This window comes from Trichomonas vaginalis, chromosome I, assembly GCF_026262505.1.
Source record: "Trichomonas vaginalis G3 chromosome I, whole genome shotgun sequence".
Taxonomy (NCBI): Eukaryota; Parabasalia; order Trichomonadida; family Trichomonadidae; genus Trichomonas; species Trichomonas vaginalis.
In genome coordinates, this window is record NC_067203.1 from 18,621,686 (window position 1) to 18,635,367 (window position 13,682).

Consider the following 13,682-nt stretch of genomic DNA (forward strand, 5'->3'; position numbering starts at 1 on the left):
TATGAAGTTATATAAAGCACTTTATGACGGTCAAGAGATTGCATTCGACTTATGTAAGTCTGCTACACCTGCATTTGAAGGAAGTTTAACTTTTCTATTCAGACTAAAACAAGCTTTATTCGTAAGTTGAAGTTCTGAGGTCATTTATTTTTGTCAGCAATGAGGTCATTCGTGATAAAAATAAGCCGCTAGCGGCAAGGGCGAAGCCCATGAGGTCATTTACAATACTGCGATGGTAGAGTTTAAGAGTTGTGCTTCAATGTAGAGACAGTCCTTATGGTCTGGAGGTAGCAAACAGGTGCTTTTATGGTCATGAGTGGAGAACATGTCTATCCAAAACTCACGATTGAAGCCAGTAAGCTTGTAATACTTAGGATTTGGCAGTGGTGAAGTTCTTGTATGACCAATGAACTCATTTTCAACTCCCTTACTTAAGTTTGAATATAATATAGCTTGCTTTCTATCCCAAATGCCAGGTGTTACAATCTTTGAAAATTCATTTTTCCTCGGAAGCATTGCATAATAATTGAAAACATTTTTGAAGTCATCATTTGGTTCAGAGATTTGAAATCTTATACGTAATGGATTTTCTTTCTCTTTAGCGACTTCATTGAATGGTGAGAATACAATGAATTGACAGTCATGAGTTCCATCTTCATTTTCATTAAATTCATAATGAAAGTCTATAAGTTGTGGCCGACTACCTTCTTCCTTCAGTTGTGCAAGAAACTCACGTAAAGGTTGTAAAGTTTGTACTTCAATGTTGAACTTTTTCTCGAACATCTCATTAAATGAAATCATACATTGCAACAATGTTGTATCGTCTTTAAAGTATTTGTATATGTGAATGTTTTGGGCGCTTAAAGACTGTTCGTCATTTTCTATCTCGACTTGAAGTATAAAGTCAACCTTTCTGAAAGCACGTGTTATATACATAGATGTTATGCCAATGTACTTCTCTTCATTTATGTTCACAATCCAGTCTGTTGGAAACTTAAACGTTACTCTGTTCCCCTTTATTTTGACGTCAGGGTTTTCACTACTGAACGCAACAGATAAAGGTATTTGTCTATACATTTAATTCGGATAAAAATAAACCATTTACTCTTTCTTTGCTTCAGCTTCTTTAGCTTTTGCTTCAGCTTCTTCTCTAGCTTTCTTCGCCAGCAAACGTGGGTTCTTTTGTCTTCCAGCAGCTAATGCAGCAAGTTGTTTTTCACTAAGTTTTCTCTTTGGTCTCTCTGGCTTTTGTTCTTGTTTTTGTTCCTTCAGTTCGGATAAAATTTGCTCACGAATTTCTTTCTTCAATGCTTCAACATCTATGACCCCTTGGGTCTTGTCCGTAGGGCTTGTCTGAGTCATTTGACTGCAGATAAAAAACAAAATTAAAACTTTAACCGATGTAAAATGAGCTTGTCAAAATCAGAGCGAGAGTCTATTATATTAAATGACGCCAGAGGAATACAACATCCTTTCTATTACGTAAGTCAGAGTAAAGATGGTAAAATATACGTAAGAAAAAGAAAGGTTCCATTAGCGAATGCAGAAAGCGACAACATTAAGGTGTATGGCAAGGGTGAAGCCCATGTTAAGCCTTCTATTCAAACTGAAAAGTCAATAGAACAAGAAGAAAAGAAGCCAGATGTACTTTCAATAACGAACCAAGAGCTTATTGCAAAGTTTGTGAATTTCATTGAAAAAAACAAACCGAGTCAAAGAACCCTGACCCGCCAGTGAAAGAAGTTGAGACAAAAGAGAATGTACAGTTCATTGAAAATGTCAAGAAACAACTTCCACCACGAATGCCAAGAAGAAGAGTGAGAATAATGAAGTAAATAGATATTTTTATCCGAAGTAAATACATGCAGAACGAACAGTTAAACGAATTTACTCCAGCAGAGCATATTCATCAGATTCGCTCATATTTCGATATCATAGACAATGCAGTTCAAATTGGTGACACTAATAGAAAATATTCTGACGCAAAGATTCCATCACAACCTGGAACTGCTAAAGATAACACATGGGTAACATTCAATCTCTCACCTCCTGGTGAAAATATGTTGGACCTTTACAATACATTCATTACGTATAAAATGGAAGGTCAATTTATTGTAGATAAAGAAATTGGTTCAGGTTCCAATAAAACAAACCCACCAGGATTTTGGATTGGTTTCGATGACGCTTTCTATGCAGTTGCTGGATATCAAATCCTTGCAAATGGTCGTATCGTATATTCTCAAGACAACGCAAGAGAAGAAGCATATATAACTTCAAACTCACAAACTACCGAACAAATAAAGAAAGTAGATGTTTTCTCAAAGACTCGACATGAAGATGTATGGAGTCATTCGGGAACATGCAGAACAGGACAAATTGTTAGTGGTCCAATTACAGCAGGAAAATCATTTGATTTTAAGCTTCGTTTAAGAATTCCTGTTAGAAGATTCCTTCCATTAGAAGCTATTCGATTTATTCCAGCTTTTGCAGGAAACATTCAGCTTAAAGTAAAGTTCAGTAGCGACGCCTTACAATGCACATCTATATCTGTAAATGATATCATTGCTTTCAATCCAACTCTTAAAGTTGCATTTGCTTCAGATTCAAATCCACCGACAAATAAATTTGTTCCATGGAATGAACCATTCACTATGATAACGAAGGCAGTAGAAGCTAGTGGAACAGTTACTATTACAACTGTAACCCAGCAACTATTTCGAACAAAGATGGATTTTAATGAATGTTTCATTCATCCAAAGTCATTCTCTTTAGACCCTAACATTTATACAGAACTTGTAGAACATTATACAAACGAGGCTTTATGTTTTCCTGTTAAAGTTATGGATTGGATTCCTATGGACGGTTCATTCTCAAAGAATACAGATAGTTCAAGTGCAACATTTACAGCAGCTTATACGCCTATTAATGTTAAAAGTATTTGGGCACTATTTAGAAAGAAAGACAACTATTATGTTAATTTTGAGAACCCTAAGTTTAAATATCTTCAGCTTTCCATGGGAGCTTATGGAAATATGCCTGCAGAACCTGAAAAATCATATGGACCTGTATTTTATGAAATGGTTGCGAACGCTTGCAATACAAACAATGATATGATAGGATTTAATGAAGATGTTATGAGGTCATTGGTGGATGATGGTAGTGTGGAACAAAATGGGATAGCTATGACAACACACATTTCTTATGTGGTTTTCCAAACAGAAGTGGACTTTTGCTTCCAGCAAGGTCAAACATCTACTGCTCCAATAACATACAAATTGTCTGTTAAAGGACCTATTGAACTAGCAACTGAAAATGTACCAAAGCCACTTATTGGATTTATGAGGGATTGTTGCTTTGCCATTCAGGTGCGTGCTAATGGAATCCCATAATAAGATTAGATGACTATAACTTAGCTACGGACGACAGTGAGGAATAAAGGATGAACGTTTATTTTTAAAGCTTATAAATGAGTTCTTCATCAAGCTCTCGTGAACCTTCACCATCTATGAAACAAACTTTACCAAACGATTATGGAGCACCTATTGAATATTTCTTACGAGCTGCACAATGGCAAAGAGCAGTTTCACCAAGGTTAGGTGTTCCACCAGCTCCTGCCAAAAATAGCATTTGGTCAAGTCCTTATATAAGATATGGTCTCCCACTAGGTTTGCTAGCTACAGCAGGAGCAGTAATGATGTTGAAAAGAAATAAAGCAAATGTTGTAAATAATACTGAAGTAGCTGAAGTTAAACAAACTCCGACACCTTCACAAGCAAAACCTTCAATGACTCCTGAACCTATGGAAGTACAAACTCCTGTTCAAAAGTCAACTCCTAAACCGACTCCAACATTTAAACCAAAACCTACTCCTCAAATAAATCGTAAAACTCCTGCGTTTCCTTACTGAAAAAAAATAACGTTATTTTTATTTAATATTAAAATTTTTATTTGATTGAAATGACGACTAAAGTCACTGAAGCAATGAAACAAAAGTTTTTGGTAGAATACATTAAATCAGGAACTATTCCGGAAGGTTTTTACATTCATACTATGAAGGATGGTAGAGTTCAGTTTAGAAAGATAAAGCAACCATTAGATAGAGAAGGTATATTAAGGAAGATTAAACTTCATGAGGACAACATTGCTGAACTTAGGAAGAAGTTAGAAGAGTTGGAGAAAGGAAGAGAGTTATAAAGTAATGAATTCAATAGGGTGAAAAAACAGGTGAAAAAGAGGTGAGATCTCACCGCTTCACCTAAATTTATTTTTGCGCTATGTTTTCATACGTGTGGGAGTGGTGATATCATTAATTTTTAAGTTTATTTTTTATTTTATTTTTAAGTTTATTTTTATATAAATGACGAAAACTATTGAGATAACAAACTACAACGGTCATGAGTTCAAGAATTTGTTCTTCGTTCCTCGTGAAAATACATTCTATCAGATACGAGGGAGAAAGGGTAAAGTTAGTTTGAGCGTTTATGACTACAAGCATAATGGAAAGTTTATACAAGCATACGATACAAACGGTAAACGTGTTTCATTAGCTTTGTCAAAACTTACAGGTATAAACTATGACAGTGATTTTGACCTATATGAAGAAGAAAGTGAGTCAGAAGATTATGAGCTGTTATGTGAAGCACAGCAATGGGAAGCGCTGCAATACTTTTGTAAGTGAGAACGTTTATTTTTACAGTAGTGAAGTCGTTTGTGAAAACATTAGTGAATTCGTTAGTGAAGTCGTTAGTGTTGTAAAATATACGTTAACTGTTTTGTAAAGTGTCAAATTCACATATAATGGGTAAGGAGGCGCGCAGTGCCGCCGTACCCTTGATATGTATACTAACTAAAAATTTAAATTATGCCGTTCTAAAGTTTGTGACAACATGACATTTTGACAACAACACAGGAGGAAATGATTTGTCATGACTTCTTCATCGTAAATGTTTTGTCAAGACTTCTTCATCGTAAATGATTTGTCAAGACTTCATCGTATATGCTTTGTCAAACATGAACGTAAATGTTTTGTCAAGACTTCTTCATCGTAAATGATTTGTCAAGACTTCATCGTAATGAGTGTAAATCAGACAAAAATATATTTTAGGTGAAGAGGTGAGATCTCACCTCTTTTCTCACCTCCTTTTTCACCCTGTTGAATTTCCTTAAGATAGAAAAAATAAAGTTAGTTTTATTTTTATTTATTTTTTATTTTGTATAAAAGATATGATTTCAACAATCGGCACAACAACAATTCAAACAACTACGGCACCAAATTCATTAATCATGAATCCTACGTCAATGTTGGTAGAGATGAAAAGCTTCATTCCTTCTTCATATACTTTTGAGACAGAAATACAAAGAATTAAGCAAGAACTTTTAACAAGTAATTTAGACTGTAGTGCGAAAGATGAAACAAATGAACAGTATCTTTATGACATGCAGGACATTATTGACCATTTACCCAAATTGCCTGAAATTCAGCAGCAAAAACTAACTATTCCTGAATTCGATGAAATTGAAGTTAAAGTTACTGACTCAGTAGAAATAAAGAAGTTCATACGTAAAGTAAACTATGAGTTTCTAGGATATCATTGCAACCATAAAGTTATGAACAAAGATTGCGACATGGTTTATAAAAACATTTCTGACATATATAAATCTGAGGAGTTTAAGACTTACGATAACTTTGTTTCATTAGCTGCTGAATGTGTGTGGCAGATAAGAGATAAAGACAGAAGAGGCAAAGTATGGAACAAACAGATAAAACCAACAACTTTTGAGTTAAAGAAAACCATTGACGCCTTAGTTGTTCTAGCAGGTCAAATTTCAATGTATAACGCAAAAATGAATCCGCAATGCTCAAAATGTAAAGCAGCAATGAGGAAATATAACTACTCCGTCAAAGAGATAGAACGTATGAGAAACGACTATGCTGACTTAAAGAAAGAAGTAGAGAAACCAGCAGAAGATAAAATGGACATGTTAGCATTTCTGAACAAAAACTATCCAACAGCTGACGATTTCCTTCTATCTGACGTCAAGAAGAAGTATAAAGAAACTTTCGACATTGTTAAAAGTTTTGACATACTGACAGAAGAAATAGAAGCTACGAAATTGTTTAGAATTTCAAATATACATCGTACAATTCATGTAAAACGCTTATAAAATAACTGGGGTGAAAAATTAGGTGAGAAAAGAGGTGAGATCTCACCTCTTCACCTAAAATATATTTTTATTGAATTCAGCAACAAATTTCATGAATTTCATTAGTTAGAAAAATAACGCTAATTTTTTCTAAGAAAATTTTTTATTTTGTATGTAAAGACAGAAATGACAAACATTGAGTTTGAAACAGTTAGAAAGATTGACAATGACACCAAAGTGGTTAGAATAGGTGATTTAAACGTAAGATACTCAAAGAAATACAACAAATATTCTTTGTCAGACATTATAACACCATCTGGAAAAAAAACAAAGGACTGGGTTAGAATTGCTTCTACTCAGAAAATTTTGACAAGAAATCCTGAGCTTATGATATCAGTAGCATTTCATGGAACAAGAGCATATCTTATAGACAAAAGTCTTATACCATTAGTTTTGTTATGGTTAGACCCAGTTGTTGGATATAACTTCATAACTTATGGTTCATTCGACTCAGAACGTTGCAGTGAAGGCTTACTTTACATCGTTCAGAAACCGAAGGACTTCAATACAAAGAGATATAAGATAGGAAGAACATATAATATAACTCAAAGATATGACAGTACAGTCAATAGAGTCAAGGTTGTGTTCGTTAATGATATGAGAGCTGCTGAAACAGAACTGCTTGAAGTTTTTGAGAAAATATATGGTGCTCCCATGAAAGGTAAAGAAACGTTTGAAGTAGATGAGATAGATAAAGCTATAAAATTATTTGACGAAGTTGCTGAAAAATACATGTAAAGCGTTTATTTTTGGTCTTTTGTGAAAGTCAGAAAAAATAAAGTTAGTTTTAAAATTATTTTTATTTTGTATGAAATGACAGTAATGTCAACATCAGAGAACACAACAACTGCTATCGTTCATGAAGCCATAAATGAAGAATACGAGTACATACAATATAACAAACAACTTCGCCTCATTCGTTCGGTCAAAGATGACATGTACCAAATGCAAAGTATAATGAATGCTCTTCGTTCTACAAAGCAACAGACAAAAGAACTTTTAGAAGAATTTCCTCATATGATTGCTTCCCTCGGAAAACCGAGAGAAGAGATTCCGTATGAAAATCGCAAGAGGGTAGAAATGAGGGTAGATATCAGGTTCTTCAAAAATAATTCATAACTGCCTTCCTCCTGTGTTGTTGTCAAAATGTCATGTTGTCTCATTTTTTTAGAGAAGTTAAATAACCGAGTGACACATGGTGACGTAGTGACACCTTCAGTTCTTCAAAAATAATTCATAACTGCCTTCCTCCTGTGTTGTTGTCAAAATGTCATGTTGTCTCATTTTTTAGAGAAGTTAAATAACCGAGTGACACATGGTGACGTAGTGACACCTTCAGTTCTTCAAAAATAATTCATAACTGCCTTCCTCCTGTGTTGTTGTCAAAATGTCATGTTGTCTCATTTTTTAGAGAAGTTAAATAACCGAGTGACACATGGTGACGTAGTGACACCTTCAGTTCTTCAAAAATAATTAATTATTGAATAACCTAAAAACCATGAGACTTTGTCTCCGGACTCTTTGAGTCACTTAACGTAAACCATTTACGATGAAATCATGACAAAGAGTTTACGATGAAACCTTGACAAAACATTTACGCTCATGTTTGACATAGAGTTTACGTTCATGTTTGACATAGAGTTTACACTCATTACGATGAAGAAGACATGAAAATTCAACAGGGTGAGAAAAGAGGTGAGATCTCACCTCTTCACCTAAACATTATTTTTGGTCATTTACGATGAAATCATGACAAAACATTTACGATAAAATTTATTTCCTCCTGTGTTGTTGTCTAAATGTCATGTTGTCTCATTTTTTTAGAGAAGTTAATTAACCCGGTACCATGCGAATACAGTCACAAATGGTGGCATGTAATCTTTACCCGAGCCTGTTGGATTTGTTGTGAAAGTGTGTGAATGATTACCTGCGGTTCCACAGAAAATACCTGTGCTTGAATCTACTGGGTCAGTTGTGATATCATATCTATTCATTCCCTGTCTATCCGAACCCGCTGCAAGATTTGTATAACCTCTTTTTGTTATTGAATGTGAATGATTACCTGTTGTGTTTGTCGTTCCTGTATGAGTGTGCGGTGGAAGGTTTGCTTCTTTAATTTTCTTCGAACCTCCTGTTTGCTTTGAATATCTAGCACAGTATAAGAATTTGTCTACAATCTGCTTCCACATACCAAAACCTAAAACTGTTTCTGGATTTGTTGAGTTCATTGACGTATAAATAGAACCAACAGGATATAATGTTTGAAGAATTTCCGTCTTTAATGTTTGAAGCTCTGTTTTGTCAGCTTTCTTATCATATAAATCTTGAGCAGTGAATTTAACGTTATTTTCATCATCCATGACATAAACATTTCTACATCTAATGTATTTCATCGTTGTTATGTTTTCATTCGATGTTAAACCTTGTGGAAAGTTAGGAGGTTTACAATATAATGCATCCCCATCAGTTCCTTCAACCGTTCCTTCAATACTTTCTATAGCAACAGTTGAGAAGGAGTTATGTGTATGGTTCTTATCTGCTTTCTTATTTAATTCAGTATTAACATAAGTTTTATCTGCTTTCTTCATTAATTCATCATCAACATAAGTTTTATCTGCTTTAAGGTCTAAACATCCTGAAACCCATCCTGTATCAGCTTTAGTTTTTAAAATCTTTGATGTCCATTCATGATACCATTCAACCTTTCCATTAATTTCATTATCTTTTTCATTAACGTATTCCTTATCAGCTTTCTTCATTAATTCATTTAGGAAACCTTCTATGAATTCCTCATTTAAATTAAATCTTCCAATCTTCAAAACTTTAGGAAATGCATTTAATGCGTAATATCTCTGTTCTTCTGGTGGAATTGATGTTATATCATCCGTTATACCTTTAATTTTAGAATTCATAAATAAAATTTCTTTTATATTTGATATCACTGCACCACCTTTGCAAACGAATTCGAAATGTTCATTTTTCAATACTATCTCCAAATCTCCATATTTCAACCTTTGCGTTTGTTCTGCCGTCTTTGAATTATATGCATATATGGCGTATGTAATGGTCTGAGGGACCTGGGTGCTTTGTGCCTTAAGTTGTTGTGGTTGCTGTTGTTTAATCATTTATTATGATTTAAAAATAAATATTTTAATCTGTTATCTCATCAGCTATTTTCTCTATTTGAAATTGCCATAATATTTCATTCATGAATTCTAAATCACAATCAAATAGGTCAGTTATTCTAAATTTAATATTTGATAAATCTTTTGAATGAAGAATAAATGAATTCCCGGATAATTGAAACGGATATGATAAAGAAAATGTGTTTAAGTTGATGGATAAAATGTTTTGTATTGATGGGTAAGAGTTAGGGTCTAATGTTTGATGTGAAAATCTCATTGGGGTATTAACTTTATCACATTTGATTAAAATGAAATTGGAACCGGTGTCAGAATACAAAACATCCCCAACATCTTTTTCAAAATTTAATATTCCCAACAATGAACGAAGATGAGGAGTACAAAATTTAATTTTCAGCGGAAATTTAATAAGGTTATTTATTTCATCAAGTTCAAAAAGTTTATCGGGTTTTGATTTAAAATTTTCTTCATACCATACGATAAATGATTCATTTAAATAACTTAAAATCGTGTTAATATCCCATTTCGTTATCACATTATTTATATACATATCATACGTTTTTTCAAGGTCATCTTTAATAAATGATATATAATCTGAAGGGTCTAAAAGAATGGGATTAAATTTACCACTCACAGAAACGAGAGTAACATTATAAATTCCGCTAACTGTTAAATTTAATTCACAGTTATTATTCGAAATAATATTGATAATTGACATTTTTATTACGATTAAAAATATGGTAAAGCGTTATTTTCCAGTGATAAATAAAACTAGAATAAGATTACCTCAAGAATTCATAAATTCAACGAATAAGAAATTCATTCATGTTATAAATTTTAGTGTTTTCAGAAAATATGAGTCAATGTCATATTCATCAACGGGTTATATTTCACTTCATTCAAATTTAGTTCAATCAAACCCATATAATGACCATTTCATAAGATTTTCAGATGGTATTAAAAATGTAATTGATAGATTAAAATATGAACAGATTGACAATATCGAATTTTTGGAATTTTGGTTTAAATATCCCGATGGAAAAAAGATTGAAGTTAAAGATAAAGCTGATACTATAACAAAAACAATTACAATGACCGATCCGGATAGTGGGGAACAAAAAGAAATAAAACAAACGATAGAAACTGGTGAAAGGTCAATTATTATTGATTATGATTCAAAGGATTATTATTCGATAATGTTAATGCTTGAATATTAAATAGCCTTAACAAAGAATTTTTCAAGTGATATTTTATATTCATCAACTATTTTATTATAAATATCATTATATGTTAAATGAAGTTCAGTTGTTGTTCCGTTCTTTGATATCTTAATTGTGCTAATATCCTTTATAGGATTTATTTTTGCAACTGTTCCGCAGCATGAAACCTCATCATCTATGAAAAATTGAATCTTAACGTCTGAATCTTGAACATCACAAAGAATGGCGATAATGTGAATTAATGATTCATAAGGTAAAATAATTAAACCGGATTGGTCAATTAAATTTATTATTGAATCATAATTATTAATTATTATATCACGGTAAATTTTCATTAATTCAGAATTAATGTCTATTTTATATGGGTTCTCGATGTTTGATGAAAGAGGTGGGGGGTATGTTGGATAAGTGGAAATTTCAACAGGTTCTTTACCGGGTTCAGATAAAATGATTGGGTCTCCATCTTCTTTATTTTGCTCCTCCTCCTTTTTCGGTTGAGTTGCTGACCTTGTTAATTCGGGGCTAACATTAACTTTAACATTTTGAATAATTCGTGATTTATCATCATTTACGTTATAACCAACCGTAATCTCTGCTTTTGCGTTAGTGTTCTTTTGACTAGTGAAACGTCTTCTCATTTATATTCGAATAAAAAAATATATTTAAACTTTTATTTTGCTGGAACTTTTGAATCTATTATTCCCTGTATTTGTTCATGAAGTTGATTTTTAGCTGTTTCATCGAAATTAATAGACCGAATATATTCATTAATTGCATTCTTATAATCATTGATTTCTCAAATTTTCTTTTATCTGTTTCCTTAACTAAATCATAAGTTAAACCACGTTGCTGATATAATGGTTTCTTAATTAAATTTTGAATGCTTGAGATAAAGCACCTGATGCAATTCTTGCTACTATAATTGGTTGGAATTGCTGTTTAAGTTCATTTTTAACATTTGCGAAAACTGGATCGATATAAGCAACTTTAAAGAATTCTTAGCTGAAATTTCAGGTCTAATATTTGCATATTGACCATCAAACTGGTTAGAATATCGTGGTAATCCATCCGGTCCCTCTTCAAACAGCATTTAATTCTTCATTGAAATAAGAATATGGATTATGACGGTATGAATTAATTGGACCATTTTCACCTTCTCCAATGTATTGTTTAATAGCTTTTCCATTTTCATCAAATTGCATAGGATAACGTTCATTATATGCTTTACGTTTAGGATAATTAGATATAGTTAATTTATAACCATTTATGACTTTAATATTACCTTGACCATCAGTAACGAAAACTTCATTTATACCATCAGGTTTTCCATTTGGACCCGTAATGTCTGCTTCATGTGCTTCCCAATTTGGACCATGACGTTTGGCATACGCTTGAGCTTCTGGTAATGTTAAAACGTTTCTCATTTGTTTAACATCTTTTTGAAGACCAGCAACAATATGAACTAATTCTTTCATTCCATCAGGAACTTTCATAGTTCTATTATATGCACCCTTTTTGTTTGTCCCTTGTTTTAATGGAACCTGTAGAGATTTACCATTTCTGTCATGTTTAATTATAAATAAAATAAAAATTAATTATAAAAAGTTAATCAAATTTAACACTTCCTTTATTTAAATCAACTATTATTTTTCCATGTTCACCTAATTGCTGATATTGTGTGTAAAGTTCATTAATGCTCATTGGTAAATTCACTTGATAAAGCATAACGTTCAACTGTTGACGACTAAACCCACTGAAATGAAAAGTGTTGATAGATTTGATTTAATGTTTGTGCTTAATGCTTTGAAATATTGAAACAGCCATGAAGAATGAACACTGAATGTGTCGACATTGAGTTAATAACTGATTAAAATATGATTTCTCATTTGTTATTAGTTTTTGATTTCACTGCATCATCTAGAAAAATGAGTGAATGCAAAAATTCTCTATCAAAAATTTGAAATAGAAAGTGTTTCAAATAATTCATCTCGTTGTTTATCAATAATTTTATCCTCTAATCCTTGCTTCTTGATTGTATTATATAATTCTTTATACATTAAAAAGTTTTTTAAATAATCTTCTGCTTCTTTTGTGATAAATAAATAATTGGAATTTTGATTAAATGCTTTAAAGATTCAAATGTATCATCTGAAGGTGAACCTGAACGGTTGATATAAATTAACACATGTGAATAGGGGGAAGTGTTAGCAATAATGATAATTTGTTTTAATATCGGTAATGTTTTACCTTTATTTTGTTTACCAATTGCTGCCAGGTGATTGAATTTAAGTAACATTCAGAATATGGAATTTTCATTAATTTTCCTTAGATAGAGCATTTCTATTATCACTCAATGCTTCATTAATCATATCATCTACGTATGTATTATATACTCCCGCAATTCTTCATAAGGGGTGGATGAATTTAAATCCATTTAATCAAAAATAAATTTATAATTTTAAACATTTCTATTCATCAATATTTCATCATATGAACTTCTATACTGTGGTGGTGTAACCTGTTGGATGATATTTCAAACCTTCATCCGGTGTCCCTGTCCAATACGTAGTCCTAGTAAACCAAAACCTGAGGAGGATTTGTCACCTTTGAACAGTAAGTGTCATTTACACCCTGAATGATTGGATAAGCTTTCACTTGTACTGTAACTTGTGAGTTGAAAGTTTCTAATCCATCAAAGAATATACCCGCTCCATCACGTTGAAACTGGAATAGTGCATAAGAATGAAGTTTTGGTCTTTCCATGTTCTAGCTAATGGCGTGCCATTATCATCATTCAGTGGTCTAGTTAATGATGTCCTCGTATTCTTCCGTGCATTCATTCACTCCATCTAAATCAGAAGCTTGAAGCATATACGTGTAAAGAATATGTCACCCACTGTGGTCATCGCTTGATCGGGGAAGTTTCTGGAATCTATAGTGACCTGAAGACCTCGAAGCATTGGATTTTCTAAAACTGTTCTTTTGCTTGCATTCTTCGGAAATGCTAACAACAACATCTGTAACATTATGAAGAGCGTATGAGAAATCTGAGCTGATACCTTCAGGAGTGATGCACCTCCATTTAGTGAACGAACGTCAATATGTTGAGCTGGAA

At 32.7% G+C, this 13,682-nt stretch overlaps 7 protein-coding genes and 1 pseudogene across 8 annotated transcripts, besides 3 other annotated features; 4 read left to right on the plus strand and 4 right to left on the minus strand.

The window, feature by feature from the left end:
- Positions 1-4,848: part of a mobile genetic element that runs on past the window's edge.
- TVAGG3_1008890 (uncharacterized protein) lies at positions 1,102-1,245 on the minus strand (the record flags this gene model as incomplete). The annotated part of the gene is made up of 1 exon (XM_051254501.1): positions 1,102-1,245. A coding segment is annotated over one exon (144 nt), but the record flags the coding sequence as incomplete, so codon positions are not given.
- TVAGG3_1008900 (repellent protein 1 family) lies at positions 3,467-3,907 on the plus strand (the record flags this gene model as incomplete). The annotated part of the gene is made up of 1 exon (XM_051254502.1): positions 3,467-3,907. One exon carries the CDS (start codon positions 3,467-3,469, stop codon positions 3,905-3,907), a length of 441 nt encoding a protein of 146 aa, XP_051080076.1.
- Positions 4,849-5,088: 240 nt separating the features above from the next.
- Positions 5,089-5,159: a terminal%2Cinverted (terminal inverted repeat of Maverick transposon ID:TVAGG3_1008910).
- Positions 5,089-12,877: a mobile genetic element.
- TVAGG3_1008920 (organellar and viral DNA polymerase type B) lies at positions 5,224-6,165 on the plus strand (the record flags this gene model as incomplete). Its single annotated transcript, XM_051254503.1, has 1 exon — positions 5,224-6,165. One exon carries the CDS (start codon positions 5,224-5,226, stop codon positions 6,163-6,165), a length of 942 nt encoding a protein of 313 aa, XP_051080077.1.
- On the plus strand, positions 6,547-6,942 carry TVAGG3_1008930 (organellar and viral DNA polymerase type B; the record flags this gene model as incomplete). The annotated part of the gene is made up of 1 exon (XM_051254504.1): positions 6,547-6,942. A coding segment is annotated over one exon (396 nt), but the record flags the coding sequence as incomplete, so codon positions are not given.
- On the plus strand, positions 7,018-7,323 carry TVAGG3_1008940 (KilA, N-terminal/APSES-type HTH, DNA-binding family; the record flags this gene model as incomplete). The annotated part of the gene is made up of 1 exon (XM_051254505.1): positions 7,018-7,323. The coding sequence occupies one exon, from the start codon at positions 7,018-7,020 to the stop codon at positions 7,321-7,323; it is 306 nt and encodes a 101-aa protein (XP_051080079.1).
- On the minus strand, positions 8,034-9,329 carry TVAGG3_1008950 (phage tail repeat-like family; the record flags this gene model as incomplete). Its single annotated transcript, XM_051254506.1, has 1 exon — positions 8,034-9,329. One exon carries the CDS (start codon positions 9,327-9,329, stop codon positions 8,034-8,036), a length of 1,296 nt encoding a protein of 431 aa, XP_051080080.1.
- On the minus strand, positions 10,561-11,205 carry TVAGG3_1008960 (uncharacterized protein; the record flags this gene model as incomplete). Its single annotated transcript, XM_051254507.1, has 1 exon — positions 10,561-11,205. The coding sequence occupies one exon, from the start codon at positions 11,203-11,205 to the stop codon at positions 10,561-10,563; it is 645 nt and encodes a 214-aa protein (XP_051080081.1).
- TVAGG3_1008970 lies at positions 11,657-12,134 on the minus strand (annotated as a pseudogene). Its single transcript has one exon. A coding segment is annotated over exon 1 (478 nt).
- Positions 12,878-13,682: the final 805 nt, after the last annotated feature.